The sequence below is a fragment of the Ciconia boyciana genome, chromosome 5 (assembly GCF_034638445.1).
Source record: "Ciconia boyciana chromosome 5, ASM3463844v1, whole genome shotgun sequence".
Taxonomy (NCBI): domain Eukaryota; kingdom Metazoa; phylum Chordata; class Aves; order Ciconiiformes; family Ciconiidae; genus Ciconia; species Ciconia boyciana.
This window is the reverse complement of record NC_132938.1, coordinates 83,675,716-83,691,504: the sequence shown is the minus strand read 5'-3', so window position 1 is coordinate 83,691,504 and position 15,789 is coordinate 83,675,716. Positions and strand designations below refer to the sequence as shown.

Sequence of the window (15,789 nt, the reverse complement as noted above, 5' to 3'; positions counted from 1 at the left end):
ATTACTGTACCTTAAAAAAGAGCTGTTTGGCAGAGGAAGGGATCCGAGAGATCCCACCCTACGATGCATGGGAGAAGACAGTCAAACAAGCCTAGACTTGAATCCTAACTAAGTGACCCAGGAGAGGACCAAACCACCGTGTAACCAGCAGGTGCACAACTACAACACCGGCCTGCATGCACATGGATGCTGGGAAGCATCTACAGAAACTGAAGCACAAAAGAAGAGAGGGCTTAAAAAGTGACCTTTTTAAGGTCTAAAAAGTAGGGTCGTTATCATGAGCACACTGAGACAACGGAGGCCCATGCCCCTGGACTGGACTACTGTGCACTGTCCAAGTGCCTGCTCCCTCTTGGTAGGGACCAGCAGCTTCAGGATGGCCCCAGTAACTGAAAACATCCACTCAGAGAACTTGCTCCCATCACAGGCTGTAAGGTGCCATCTGAGGGCCACCTTTCTAATTAGCATGGCCCTCAGCAAAATGAATCTCACCCCCAGGTCAGAGAGCTGATGATTGTTTCTAAAGCGATCAGAGATGGAAAAAAGCCAGTCACTGTCAGAACGGTATGGAAACACCTTCCTTCACTGCCACGTACCTTACACTCGCAGCATGTGTCACTGCAAAACTTATCATCGCGTAAAAGAAAACACCACCTTTCCTTTGCAACGGGCAAAGCACATCATATTGACTCAGCTGTTCCTACAACATTTTCTCGATTTCTCCTGTGTGCGCAGCCAACTTATCGCTACCTTATGTAAAGTCAGTTTATCATCATCTGAACTTGGATTGCAGTTTTTCTCGCACAGCTTGGAGTAGGCAGGCATCAACACCTTCTCACACAACCCCAGCAACTTGAAAGCTAACGTCGATTCCTGACAACAGATGAAAGACATCTGCAATGACCAGAACTATATTCTATGCAATGCTGGAAATTGCCAGTAGACCTCACAGCATTTGTACTATTGACTTAATTAATCCTCACGCACAAAAACCGCTCCGGACTCTTCCACAGGGATTTAGCATATTATCAAAGTCTGCAGTGAAGTCATAGCACTAGACCTTTACATTTATGACAAACCAGTTAACGGCACATTTCAGTATCCTGCAAAGCGTCATGAAGAATTAAAGCTGGGGAGAAGCTCATCTGAAAACTTTCATCCAGATACTTCTAAGGTGAGAAGACCCAAACTTGTCTTGTTTTTACTAGCTGTGTGGGGCAGCGTTTAGGTCCCAATCTGTGCCTGCCATTCCCAAGCTGTGCCAGCTGCTGTACAGAAAGAGAGCAAAAAGGCAGTGCCTGAGTCCTCATCGTTTTGCTTTTGCACAAGCAAAGCCTGAGTCAGTTTTACCGAAGCGAACTACAGCCTACTCTCTCTCTGCGTATAAATTAAAGGTACCAAAGAATATTAATGAAGTACACTCTGTGCTGAGATTTTAGCTGATTAATTTTTTAATCATATTTATTTCAGAAGCAATTAAAAACTCTAACTGATATGAAACAGGTCTTCTGGTTATTTCTGAAAATGGAGAAGGTCTGCCTACAGTCAGTGATCAAAAACTGAGGGCAGGGGTGAGAGATGAAAAAGAAAACAAAGTAAATGGGTAAATACAGCTCATTTCTCCTGCCTTCTGCCTGCTGTTAATAAAGGTAAAGATTTTCACAGTTATCTTTACCCTTTCAACCTCTCTCCTCATTGATCCAACCACCAAGTAATAATCTTAGGCTTATGGCATCACACAGCTTTGTACCAGCAAAGTGCAATGACACAACAGGGTTGAGAATAGAAAGCAAGGAGGAGGAAAGTGTGGGGAGCAGTCACCTAAAATGGAAAAGGTAGTTACAGAAAGTTGTTACAAAATCCTTGGTTTAGGCTCTCTATATAGTAAATCCCATAACGATAAAAGGATCCACAAAAACGTTTCCACTGTAACAGCATTTTTTCCTGAATTCACTCCTACAACAGTGGTATCTAAGAGAAACTCTCGAGACCTTTACTTTGCAAAATCATACGAAACGCAGGACAAAACACCTGACACGAGCACTGGTCCCCTTCTGCTAAGACACGCAGCCAGAGTGCTCCTCGGGCCTTCCAGCAACAGTTGTCAGACTTGAAATCAAGCATCCTCCGCCCCACCATGAAGTCAGGGTGGCAGCAAGCCCGGGGGAAGTTACGCTTAAAGAGCCAAGAATACCTTATCTCAAAGGATAAGGTGGAGCTTTGCTTTTCCCCTCTTGCAAAATTGGCTATTAAGTAATCGGTTTATGTCATACATACCAGCACTCCTAACAGTGGCATTAGAGCGATATGTCATTACCTTCAAGGAAAAGAACGTGCAGTGCTCTAAATGAATGGGAATGGTTTTCTCGCACAGGAGGTTCAGCTTAGGGCAGTGCCTCTTCCTGATTTCCCCCAAGAAAGCCTACATTTTTGCACTTGCTTTCCTTCCACACTCTGAACTGGACCCAGGCAGATCCCTTGTCTCACCAAGTCACATTTCTGGGCACTTATGTGCAACGTCCCCTCTGCAGAAGGACCTGGACAGGCTGGATCAATGGGCCAAGGTCAACTGTATGAGGTTTAACAAGGCCAAGTGCAAGGTCCTGCACTTGGGCCACAGCAACCCCAGGCAATGCTACAGGCTTGGGGAAGAGAGGCTGGAAAGCTGCCCAGCGGAAAAGGACCTGGGGGTGCTGGTCGACAGCCGGCTGAGTGTGAGCCAGCAGTGTGCCCAGGTGGCCAAGGAGGCCAACGGCATCCTGGCTTGTATCAGCAATAGCGTGGCCAGCAGGAGCAGGGCAGTGATCGTGCCCCTGTACTCGGCCCTGGTGAGGCCGCACCTCGAATGCTGGGTTCAGTGTTGGGCCCCTCACCACAAGAGAGACATTGAGGGGCTGGAGCGTGTCCAGAGAAGGGCAACGGAGCTGGGGAAGGGTCTGGAGCACAAGTCCTGTGAGGAGCAGCTGAGGGACCTGGGGTTGTTCAGCCTGGAGAAAAGGAGGCTGAGGGGAGACCTCATCGCTCTCTACAACTGCCTGAAAGGAGGCTGGAGAGAGGTGGGGTCGGTCTCTTCTCCCAGGTAACAAGTGACAGGATGAGAGGAAATGGCCTCAAGTTGCACCACGGAAGGTTTAGACTGGATATTAGGGAATTTTACTTCACCAAAAGGGTTGTCAAGCACTGGAACAGGCTGCCCAGGGCAGTGGTGGAGTCCCCATCCCTGGAGGTATTTAAAAGCCGTTTGGATGAGGTGCTTAGGGACATGGCGTAGTGGTGGACTTGGCAGCGTTAGGTTTACAGTTGGACTCGATGATCTTAAAGGACTTTTCCAACCTATACGATTCTGTGATTCTGTGAGCGATGGCCAGCAAAGCAGCTCTTCATAACTAACATGTACTGAATTAACCAATTGAGCCCTCCCACTGAGCAAGACAGTAGGGGGTGAGCTGGAATGGAATAATTTTCAAATGTCAACAGCTGATATCACTAATAAAATAGCAACACACTGCAGTGCAGGACCAGACTGAGGTGCCATCTTAGAGAAGCGTTAACCAATCTCTGGAACCAGGCCAAAGAGACATACTTTTGTCAGGTATGTATGGTTTCTATTAACATTACATTTCCTCAGCAAGGGCATGACCGACAATTGCCCAAACCTGAAAATGTCTCAACATCCCACTGGCCAGAAATGCCCAGTTTTCCCCCTTCTTAAAAGCGAAGTCCTTCCCTCTCCCCCACACCGCTACATAATCAATTAGCGAGTGACGTGGTAATTCAGAGTTGCTATTAGACATAATGCGAGGTCATCAGCCACCAATAAAATGACACCACGCTCTTTCTCTCTTCTTGCAAAGAACGTGAAAAAAAGGGATGGTCAAAATGACAACTTCAAAATTCTGTCTTCATCTGTTTGAAATCAAACGGATCCATAGGCAACTAAAGCAGCCTGCTTTCTAAGCACATTATAATGTTTTGCCGTAGGGTTTTCCCGTTCTCTCCTGCAGCTGGGGAATCCCCAAGTCCCACTGCCCTAACACTACGCTGTCAGCTCTCTTCTGATAAAGGTTACAATTCCCCTTTCCCTAGCAGAGGGAAAAGAAAACTGTCTCTCCTCTCCGCTCAGGTTTTTTTTCCTACAAGTTTAGTGAAATTAAGTGTAGCTTTAAAGAGCCTTCTTGAGAAATTTGATCAATACTGACTGCTAGGTGCAAAAAATTATTGGAAGAGGAATGGAAAGAAGAGGCAAGAGAAGCAAACAGCTTTAGGATATGTATGTTGTTCCCTCGTGAAAGTAGGCTAAAAATAAAAACTATCAGAAAAATAAAATACACCTGGAAGTAACAATTCCGCTCACTGTTACCTTCTCGTACAGAGGATGCAACTACTGTAAGCCTTTCAGAAAAGCAAGTTATAACCATACCATGACAGTGGCTGAAGCAATGGAGAACACTTCAGAGCTAACACCTTCAAGTCTCTAGACAAGTGCTCTCCTTGAAAGCACTCCACTTGCAGCGCAGAAATCTAGCAGAGAGACTTAAAAGCATCTGCACCAAGTGTCAGCCAAAGGTCTTCAACCTGATGTTTTAGCCCTTCCATTGGATCTTAAACTGAAGAGGGTAGATTGAGATGGGATATAAGGAAGAAGTTCTTTACTGTGAGGGTGGTGAGACACTGGCACAGGTTGCCCGGAGAGGTGGTAGATGCCCCATCCCTGGAAGTGTTCAAGGCCAGGTTGGATGGGGCTCTGGGCAACCTGGTCTAGTGGAAGATGTCCCTGCCCACAGCAGGGGGGTTGGACTAGACCGTCTTAAAAGGTACCTTCAAGCCCAAGCCATTCTGTGAGTCTACAATTCATTCTATACATGTAGGCTATGACTGTACATGGGGTGCGATGTGTGCATACTAGATACACACATACATTCAATGTACTTATATACAGGGCGCCTATCTGTGTAGAGAGTTAGATGTAGCTGAGGACATGCATGGAATCATAGAATCATTTGGGTTGGAAATCTTCCTCTCTAAGGCAGATAAGATCTCTTCAAAATGCCAAAGCCCTTAATGATTACTTACACTGTGGTAATGCCCCAAATTTGCCAGCTACGCTATGAATTCAAGGCTGTCCCACTCCAGAAGAACAGAGTGGCTGAGCAGCAACTCACCAACCGAATCATACATGCACCATACATGCACGGTGACACTGACAGATGCTACAGCGTCAGGACAGGCCCTGTCACAGACGGCAGCTCCTTTGTGATTTAGCTAGGTCATTCGCAGAAGCCTGGCGAGAATCGAGGCGCTGCCTTTAGCACGAACAAGAGAATTAGCTGGTTACACAGCTCCAAGTCTCTCCGGAGGCTCAGATGACCAGCTACAGTTCTCAGAGGCCTGTCGCGTGCAATTAGAAATACTTGTTTCGCCTCCTCTTCTCCTTACCCCAACACGAGATGAACTGCAACTGGTCTGTTAGCCCAACTAAATCAAACGAGGGTACGTACATTGAAACCTGGAGATAAACACGCCACATGTACAAATAGTACTTAAAGCATTAACCACAACCTTTTTCGCAGCACCCGCAGACAGTTCGAAAAGACACTCCCGCACTGCTCTTCACAAACAACAATTTGTATTATATTCCTGGAGCGTCACATATGGGCAATACACACCACAACAGCATGTGGCAACATTTAAGACAGTAAAATGTAAGAAATGTTCTCCCTCTCTCCCCTCTCAAATGTTTCTGCTGTGCCAAAGTACCAATTATTCTACAAGCAAAAGGCTAATATAAAACCCCTGTCATTCCGACCCTGCAGACAGCAAATGGCCTAATTAAACCTAACATGATGATTTATAGCTACTGAGCACAGATTACCTCATAGAAGAGAGGAAGAAAACACAGGTTTTTTTCATGGAAAGGACTGGTTTGATTTGCTGGAAGCGTTCTAATCCATCCTTTTGGAGATTATTTTCTTTCATACTGCTCGATCCTTCACCGTTCATTACCAGTGACAATGACATGGCTGAAACCCTACACCTTTCAAAACATTTTAAACTAAAAAGCCAAAGGCATTTGTTTGCAAATAAGGAAATCAGAATAAAATTATATATCTAAGTCAAGAGGAGAAGGGTAGCACTGTGAGGTGAAATGCTGGCCTCCTTTCCCTTCTAGGTAGAGTACGCACCCCATTGTCCTTTCCTCCTTCTCCCCCACCAGTTTATCAAGCACGCGGTCAGCTGATCCTCATAAAACAGGAAAAAGGATATTTGCTGCAAATAATTCATTCCTATCAGCTTAATAATTTTCCACAACCAACGTTAAACTAAACTCCTTTAAATTCCTTTTACTTCTGGGATTTCACAACATTTTTAGTTAGAGAGGAAATAAAAACACTTTCAAAGGAGTCTACTCTTTTCCTAAAAAGCGAAGAAACTGTTTGCTCTGTTAACAAGTTCCTCTTCAAGGGAAAAACCTCCTCTTTATTCTTCCTCAGCTAAAAGGATAACCCAGGCAAACATCCATTTGCTGCCTTATGTCCACCCCTGACACTCGGTACAAATTCTGCTGGTTTTTCCAGTTCACTTCTCCATCTGCGACACCTGCCACCGTATTCCAGCACTTCCAAGTGCAGTGGTGATACACAGGCGTTGCCAAAACTGTATTCATAGAGCAGAGAAAAACAAACAGCCCCAATATTTCACAGCCACTATGCAAGACACAGCAAACACGATTTTGTGGGAAGTGGAAATGTGTGCCAGCAGCATATAACACCATTCACTCCTGAACTGAAAAAGAGGATTTCTTTAAAAAGTCAGTTTCACCCCGATCAAGCTTACCCATGTTACAGTCAATTTTAGGATTAATTACTCGGCAAAACAAAGGCGCCCTTTTTCTCTGCTATCCGACCGTGCCGATCGTACGTACAAATACAGATTGTGAAGGTACCCTTTCTCCCCAGCAGCCCAAGGTCTCTTACCTTCCACTTCTTCTTCATCACATACATGTTTAAGGAAGGAAGCCCCTCTATCCAGTACTGCCTCGTCCTCCATCCTATAGTAATAGAAAAGAAAAAAGGAATGCTCAGACTTCTCCTGGAGTGAGCTATTTGAACCAGCCCAGGTCCTGGGCAGGTTAACTTGCAAGCTGTTGTTCATGTTCCTGTGGGCACTCCTGTTCTCCTTGCAGTGCCTGCTGTTCCTTCATAGAGCTCCTTTCAAATGGCGTTTGGTTTAAGCTGGCCTCACGTAGCTCGAATTCTAACCTTGAGAGGGCATCAGTGGTGACAGGTGTGAGAAAGGTAATCCCGGCTAGAAGTCTTTGGGTTTTTTTTCCCGTTTCTTGTTTCTTTTTTTTTTTTTCCCCCCACTCCTCCTTTTTCCTTTTTTCTAAGAAGGACGTATACACACAGAGGCAAGTTTGGGACTGTCTATGCAATAGCCAAGAGTTTGTGGAATTCCAGTTTCCCTTTAAAGTTCTTCTAAAAGACCTCGGCTGCAGAACCACATACACGAGCAAGCATGCATACTACACACAGACATACACACGCGTTCGAATGGACAGTGGGAGACCAGCCTTCAGCCAGCCTCTTAATACCAGCAAAGCACACTTGTCTGTTGAGAGGCAAGCTTTGTGTCACATGTTGGCCTTACAGAAATCTGACATATGAGGATTATCCAGAGACCGAGCTACAGTAAGCCAGACCATCACCGCAGTCATTTATGTGTGTCACCCATTCATTCATCCATTTGGGAACGGGTTGTAGTAGTTGCCTTCTTTCCCCTCCCCTTTTCTCTCCATCTCTTATCTGCTTCTCCATATAGAAGAGACTCCTAATTCTACGCCTCCACCATAAAAGCCCTCCTGTGGCACTGCCCAGAACTGGTGCTGCTATATTTCACCCACGAAATAAGACCCTAAATGCTTTCCAAGGGCTCATCTGCAAATTCACTTCTGACAAGCAAATACAAAAAAGCTAAAATAACAAAGAAAAAAAATCTAGCTATATTAAATAATCTCCTTCCATATCGCTTAGAGGCTAAGCCTATATTTGCTGCTCACTGCTGAACAGTCACTGTGGAGGCTTTCTATCTCAATACAACTGGAGACCGAGCTGGTAACCCGTTTTCCTACCACTGGCAAGAAACAGGCACATGTGGGTAACGATCAAAAACCAATACCTTTTCCTTATATTCCCCAGACAGAACAGGGACAAACTTGGTACAGAAAGAGACAAAGCCTTCAAAACTTCTTCACATCTATATTCCTTCCACTCGTGATCCCGCAAGTCCCTCCAAGTGCAGTAGCAGCAAACACTTAACAGAGTTTTTTAAGGGCACATTCAAATTCAGGAGAGTATAAAAACTGAGTGGATAAATACCATGAAATCAAAATGTCTTGGGATATCTACCTCGCATGTCAACGCCCACTCGAACAAAAGAAACAAACAAACAAACAAAAAATTCAGCCACAAAAGAAAGTCCCAGAGCCCTCATTTTCTGAAAGCAGTAGCCCAAGCAGCCATTCTTCCATCTTTCCCAGGTCTTCCTCCACCTCAAGCACCTTTACTAACACGCCGTTGGCCTCATCCTTGGTTCTTAGTCCGCAGCTCAGCTCCGGTGAATGAGTCTCAAATACATCACAGATAAGAAAGAACAAAGCAAAACAGGTCAGATGCAAACCCACTAACTAAGCATATGGAAATACACTTTTTTTCATTTGGATTATTGGATGGCAGCAAATAATACAGCACCATAGCCAGAAATGAGCATGAGCATCAGCTCCTAAGTTTAGGTTCCATTTGGAACAAGGCCCACCTCCCCTTCACACGGGCTGTTTCTGCCTGCGCTGTCTGCAAGAGACCTAGAAGCCAGCGGATTTGAAGAACAAGGTTCTCTGAATTAAGAAAGGTACCATTTCACAAGCAGCTGTTGCCCTGCGCGAAGGGGTAGAACGTGCTCCTTGCCAATAAAAAACATAAAGCCAGCTCTCAGGCACGCACACAGAAGCCTTCCCCGAAAGCTCCAGTTCTTCGTTAAATTATTCAAGACTATTTATGCGTCTTTTCTAAGGCAACAAAAGGGAACGCATTTCATGGCTGCTCTTGCCTGTTTGCAACGGTTGTGAAGGCACACCCCAATTTTGTTTTTATTTTAATCTTTCTTCCCCAAAGCAGCACAGTAGCTACTTGCTATAAACACAACTGAAAACATCTGGAACAGATGGGACTGGATTTCCAGACCAAACACAAACCGCACGCACTTTATTACTCAGTAAAGTCTGTTCTTACACTTTCACACACAACACGCCCTGGCATTTGCCTCCGTTCCCCGAGCACCGACACATTCAGGCCCCTCAGCATGCGTGTATGTGCGCAACCACACCTGCACATCCCACAGCCCCTGCTCAAACCCCCTTTTCCAACACCGGTTTCTCCACAGCAGCAGGCAGCATCAGTCCAGGCGCACGGCACCTGAGGAGCAACAGTCTCATGGCAGGGGCCGAGAGGGAGAAAAGAGAGGAAAGGAAGGGAGGGAGCAACTGCCACTGCCCGCAAAGAATACAGCGCTGAAAATTCACCGGGTGTCGGTCCCAAGCGATGCCAGTCCAAGTAAAATGTCTGCTCAAATTCCCCACCCCAGCAGCGCACCCTGCCAGCATCACCCTGCCCACCGGGGTAGCCCGCTTGCTGCGGAGTCCCAGGGCAGCATCTCACCTGCGGGCAGCAGGGCCGGACCCCACGCTTCCCCCCACCCTCCCAACAATGGCACCCCTCCTCCCTTGGATCAGTTTATCTCATTCAACAGCTGCGCTTTCTAGCTGCCGAGGGTTGGAAAACTGCTTACGACACATTGCAAGCCTGACGCTTTCCCCGAAACGCGCGCAGAGCAGATCCGAAGGAACTGGGGGGTTTAAAGGGCCAGGAATAGAGCTTGGGTCGCCTTGGCACGGCGCCCCGTCTCTAATCCGCAGGAGTTTAGTGATTAGACTCCCAAGCACCACCTCCCTCAACTTGGTCTTTTCTGCCCTTCTCAGATTACTGCAGGATTTCTTCAGGCGAAAATCTAGCAAGAAAACATCCTTTATGAATTTGCATGGGGGAAATATTTCAGCCCCCTGGAATTTTTCAAATAACATGAAATGGGAGTTGCAGAAATTTTTAAAAAAATAAAATCACGTGAAACAAGAGGAAGATCTTCACTTGGGTCTTCAGGGGCAGACTGGCAGAGTCCTATCAGTGAAGCACTGCAGCAAGAAGAGGTATTTTCACCATCCCATGCAGAAGACACACACACACACAGAGGATAGAAATAAGAAAGGGTGGAAATTTTTTTAGGGCCTCCAAACAGAAATGTGCCTTAGTTTAAGCGTGGTTTACTAGCTACTTGTAGTAAGGTAAAAAGCATGGGACATTCAGATACTTTTTATCTAGACTGACATCCTCATTACTGATACTGTGGGGTTTTGGAAACAAACCTAGGAAAGTAATTAAAAAATACTGGGCTTCTATTTTCAGCATCTAGATCTGAGCAAGTCATGTACTCTGACAGAACACACTCCAGTGAAAAACTATGAGCTGCCTGAGTAACTGGCCTCTCTGGGTAGATGATGAGATCGGTACCAAACATTTTTAGAAATGACATTACGTGTCAATAGGATTTTAACAAGAGTCACACACGGCCTACCCAACACAGCACGCAACTCAAACCTAAATCTGCAGAGCGCTCGCAGATACAGCTCACAGAAACATCCTGCCAGAGTACTCCGAAAGAGCAAGACCAGTTTAACGCTAACAGGGATCCCGGACTTCGCAATGGAGAGAAAAGTCTGCATAAAGTGGGCAAAAGCGAAGGAAAAGCAACAGCACAGAGCAGAACAGAAGATGGCAAGTCCGGTCTCCGGCGAGCAGAGCACAGCCTGAGGAACGAGCAAGTGTGCCTCTCTGCTCCGGGTAACTCGCGAGGGAACAGCGTTTCCGAGCGCTCAGCCTTGGCGCAGCGAACCCGATTTGGGTTCTGGAGGCAAGTGCCGCGCTTCAAAACCCACTTCTTTGTGATAGGCTAAAAAACCCCAACTACTTAAAACTCCCTGTCTCCCTCACCCGGGCTACGCTCATCTGACAGTCTCTGTTTTCCTCATCACATCACCGATCCTTCCCGCAGGCCTCCTCCTTACAGCCCCCAACGCTTGCAACGCGCCCTCAAAGCGCTCTGAAGCGGCGAGCCACCCCGGCGTTACCGTCCCCTCTCCTCAGCCAGGCAGCGGCCCGCCGCCGCGCTGCGAGATGGAGTGCTGCCACCGCCCGGCCGCCCGGCCCCGCCGCAGCCGCGGGGCCCGCGGCCACCCCGCGGGGCCAGCGGCCACCCCGGCGGGGCGAGGGGCCTCCCCGGCGGGGCGAGGGGCCGGCGAGGGGCCTTCCCGGCGGCGGGGCGGGCAGGGCCCGGGGCCGCGGCGCTGCCGGCTGCCTCAAGGGACGGCAGCGGGGCCTTCCCGCCGCGAGTAATCAGCGCCAGGGCTTTTTGTAACTTCGTAATTGATGACAGGAGAAGAGGGAAACGAGTGTTTGGCATAAATAAAGGAGCAGGGCTGATGTGGCAACAGGAGCTGTCGCATGGAGATACGACTCGCTCCAGTGAATCCACGCCTAATGTAGCTGGGGAGCAAGAAACAAGAGTTACGACTTGCTGATAAGCTTTAACGATTCTGCCCGTTTCAAATGTCTTTTGCAATCAGGAAGAAACTCCAGCAAACTCTGGACCGAACAAAGGAAAGAAGAATCGGAGCCAGCTCTGTAACTGAAACAGAGAGCATAATGCAGAGCCCATGTGAAAGTCACATTTAAAGAGCAATCCTTTTGCAATAAGCCAGGGCGCAGAGTGCGTCAACGGCTTCGGGGAGGAGAGAGGATTGCGAACATTGGGTCACAGTGCAGCAACGCCTGCCGGCCGAAAGAGCAGCCCCGGAGCAGGGCTCCCAAAGGGCTCGGGTCAGAGCTGCTAAGCGAAACGTGCCTGCCCAGCCGCCCAGCGCAACCGCTCCTGCTTTACAGCTCGCACAGGCAGGTGTGTGGAAGCTGCCTACCTTCGTGGGAAAGGCGAGTGAAATCAGATCTTCCCGAGCGTGCAGGATCAACCACCCTCCTTCGGCTTCTCGGAGCCTGGCATCCTTTACCTGGCAAGACTCTTTCCTCAGAAAACTGCTATCCATCGAGTGGAGCGGGACTGCAATGGATGGGGATGCTGGAGGAGAAGAGAGACAAAACCAAGTACACAGCGCGCCCGCTGTGGCTGTTAAGCTGCTTGGCAGGTCTCACAACCCCGCAAGGATTACGCCTGAACCTACACATACACCCTTCCCCCTCACCATTTACCTCCCAAACACAAAAGGGGGGAACCGTGCAGCACACCAGTCATTTTTTCCTCGTAGAGGCTGAAATACAGTTTTCAGCTGAGGAGACTCTACAGCTCCCAGCAGAACAGACAACTGCCTCTGACAGCTCGATCTCGTTGGACGCTCCAAGGCCCGCTACACAAGGGACTCCTGTCCCTCTGCAATTCCTCCCTGCACTGCTCAAAAACTCAGAGTGACCCACGTGCACAAACCCATCGGCTGCGTTTTTGCTGCTGGTAATCACGACCAGAGCTTGCAAAAAGAAACGCGACGGGGCTTGCAAGGAACAGCCGCAGGTACCACCACAGCCCCGCTGCACGCTGCTCCCCACAAGGTGTAAGCGGCCTGCTCGTGACAACCGACCTGGCATTCAGAGTCCTTCGCAGGACTGAGACATGTCCTCCACCACCAACACTACAAGCAACATCTTTCAACCTTCAGCAACAGATGGAACAACGCAACCGGCAGCTAGACCCGGAGGCTCACGCAGACGGGATGCACAGGGCCTGGACCTGAGCAGAGAGAAGAGCCACCAAAGGCTTCCCTGTCAGTGACAACCGGTGCCTTCACCGAGCCACCCAAGTTAGATGCCAAGCGCGTGCGTACGTGTGCGCGTATCCCAAAGATAATGCGTCGATAAGCTGAACAGGCTTCTTCTCTCAACAGGCTGGGCAGACACAGAGATATTATTATTCCTTTTCTTTGCGACCTGGGAATCATTCCGATACTGCGATGATAGTGGCCAAGTAAACAGGAAACTAGGAAGGAGACTTGGTCCCAACTGATGCTCTCACAGCCCATACGCAAATGCTGGAATAAACAGACCTAATATGACCAATTCCTTTTTAGGGGCTAGATGTGTTTTGTTTTTCTCACATACTGGCACATGGGCTCTATCACACAGAAAAATGAGCTTCTGACTATACTCAGCACGGTCTGGTTGATGCACTTGTAGAACGCATTGCCAAATTTATCTTGGATGTATTTTCCCCTGTCAGCTCTAAAACAGCATTTATTTACATGCTTTCTCAGCAAAAGGTTGTACTCACCGGGAGCAGAGGATGACAGAAGCCTCTGCTTTCTGCAGAAAGAACTTGCACTATCATATTTTTAAATCCAAACATAAACCCAGCTTCTTTTAAAATAACTCTCCATAATCAAGAGGATCTAATACCCAAGATGACTGCTTTGCACAATGCAATAGAGTAGAGCAGATGCAGAAAGACTCATCTCAGCTCTTCCCCCTGCTGCAGACTTCTTGTCTGAATGGAGGACGCCATTTCCTCGCTCCAGAGCCACGCCAATCGTCTCCCGTACAGAACCGTGAGACAACTACAAATGCTACGAGACTAAAATCTGTAAATGCAAGCAAGGTGCTAAAGCACCCTTTTTTCTGACAATGCAGGGCACGTTCCAGGAAAATGCTGGAACATATACAACCTCGAACGAGCATTGACTGTCCATTTGTTTTGGGCTGTGCTTTTCCTTTCTGCAGGGCCGACTCCTGTTTTCTAGTTCCAATTAACTGCCAGCATGCGTTGGACCACGATGCATGCGACACAGTTGCTGTAGTGAAACGAGGAGGAGGCAAAAAGTAATAAAGCTTTGCAAGCTTATCATCTTACTACCAACTTAAAAGCAACTGCATGTCCTGGACTACTCATCTTTCCAAAGGGCACATGAAAACCCGAAGGTTTGCTGTCGCTTGCTCGTGTCTCTCAAGCACGACAGTGACATAAGCCTTTCATTACCTGACACTGAAGCACTCTTGTTAAAGGGGCTTTGGAGAAAGGACGAGCAAAACACAGGGTAAGCATGCCCCTCAACAGCCCACATAAATCATTGAGGTTATGCTTCCCATCTTCCCCTCCCTCGAGGTCCTTTCACAGAAGTCCACCTAGGTCAGAGTCACGACAAGATGGCACACACAGGAAACAAGCCACGGGGCCAACCCGGCTTTTGCGCAGCGTGCAGAAACCAGGCCAGGCAGGACAGCTCCTGCGTCACTGGCACGGCTTTGTAAAGCAGTACACATCCTGCACCCATCGGTATCCTCACACACGCTTTGCATACAGCTACAAGACTGCTTGTCAGATTTCAGGCTATTTCACCTTTTTTTTTTTTTGAAACCACCCTCACGCTCCCTATGTTCCTGAGATTAAGTCATTTAAACAGGCACATTCTCTCAGTGCTTCTTTGTCCCTCAGAAACCTCCTTTCCGAGAGGTTGCCTCCCCATCGGTATTTCAGATGGTGTTTTCTGCAGGCAGCCATTTGCCTTTGCACTGCTGCCCATTCATTCGATACAAGTATTTTCCCCGTCAACTCACGCTGTGGTCTTGTCAGCAGGTCACGAAGACCTAGAGAAAACCACAAACCAAGGCTACTGGGCGCCTCTGATCAATCAGGCAGCACCAAGTAGAAGACAAACCTCGATATCGGTTATTTGCTTGAAATGTTTCAGTTACATGGATTTCACTCCAGAAAAGGCAGCCCATTCGTTCAGTAATACTGCACCATGCTACTCAGATTACTAAAAGCGGTTTGAGTCATTAATGAGACATTTTTGAAAACCGGAGGGGCTTGAGGGGAGGGACTTATATTGGTTTTGGTTTTTAATAGATCCCCAATTAAGCCATCTCATTGTTACGTGAAATGTTTCACTCTACAGAGGTGTTCTCAAGGATTGAAATTAAGTCCCATTATAGGATTTCAATACGAGTCTCAGTTCTCGACTAAATCGTGTTTTCAAAAACTCTGACTGGAACGTCAAGAAGTCTGAAGGTTTATCTCAACTCACAGGTAAAGCCTATGAAAGCACCTTCCTGAATCCAAGGTAAGAATTATTTGAATTTATTTTGACAAAAGAAGTTCTATCATTTGGATTTCAATTTAAATCTCCGACAACTGCAGGAGAACTCTTCAACTTAGATACATTCCAAAAATGAAATAACTCCTAGGAAAAATAATTAGGAGTGAATGAAATGGAAGCTTTCTTCTGCACAAACAAGAAAGTAACATTATCAAAGCATAGGGAAATACAAGGGGGGGAATATTGGCACTGGACCCCGGGGTAGGTGTAGCAATTGAAGCCATTGTTTTATTATGTTTAGATTGCTTACCATAAAATGACACAACTCTCTAAAAACTGATAAAGTCAGCTGGCTGTTTGTTTTCATTTCCTTCTCTTAAAGGCAACCACGGAGCTGTCACTGCAGACATACCAGCAAGGACAAGCCCACATTTCATTCAAGCTTAATTTGAACCTGGCAGCATCTCAGTCAAAGCCCTCTCTCCAGCAGGAGGAGGTGCACCTCTGCAGCTGAGCACCTGGCTCCTGACATCTGCCACATATATCTGCTACATTTAATGTAGCTGGAGCCAGGAGAGGGTACAGAGACGCTC

General features: G+C 47.4%; 1 protein-coding gene across 5 annotated transcripts in view; it reads right to left on the bottom strand.

Moving 5' to 3' along the window:
- The window catches only part of SLC4A4 (solute carrier family 4 member 4), a 230,154-nt gene that overhangs the window by 163,707 nt on the left and 50,658 nt on the right, over nt 1–15,789 (bottom strand). For all 5 annotated transcript variants that reach the window (XM_072862885.1, XM_072862890.1, XM_072862888.1 and 2 more), the window contains exon 2: nt 6,975–7,048. In XM_072862885.1, the coding sequence (XP_072718986.1) occupies nt 6,975–7,048 (74 nt within the window). The remainder of the gene's footprint in view (nt 1–6,974; nt 7,049–15,789) is intronic.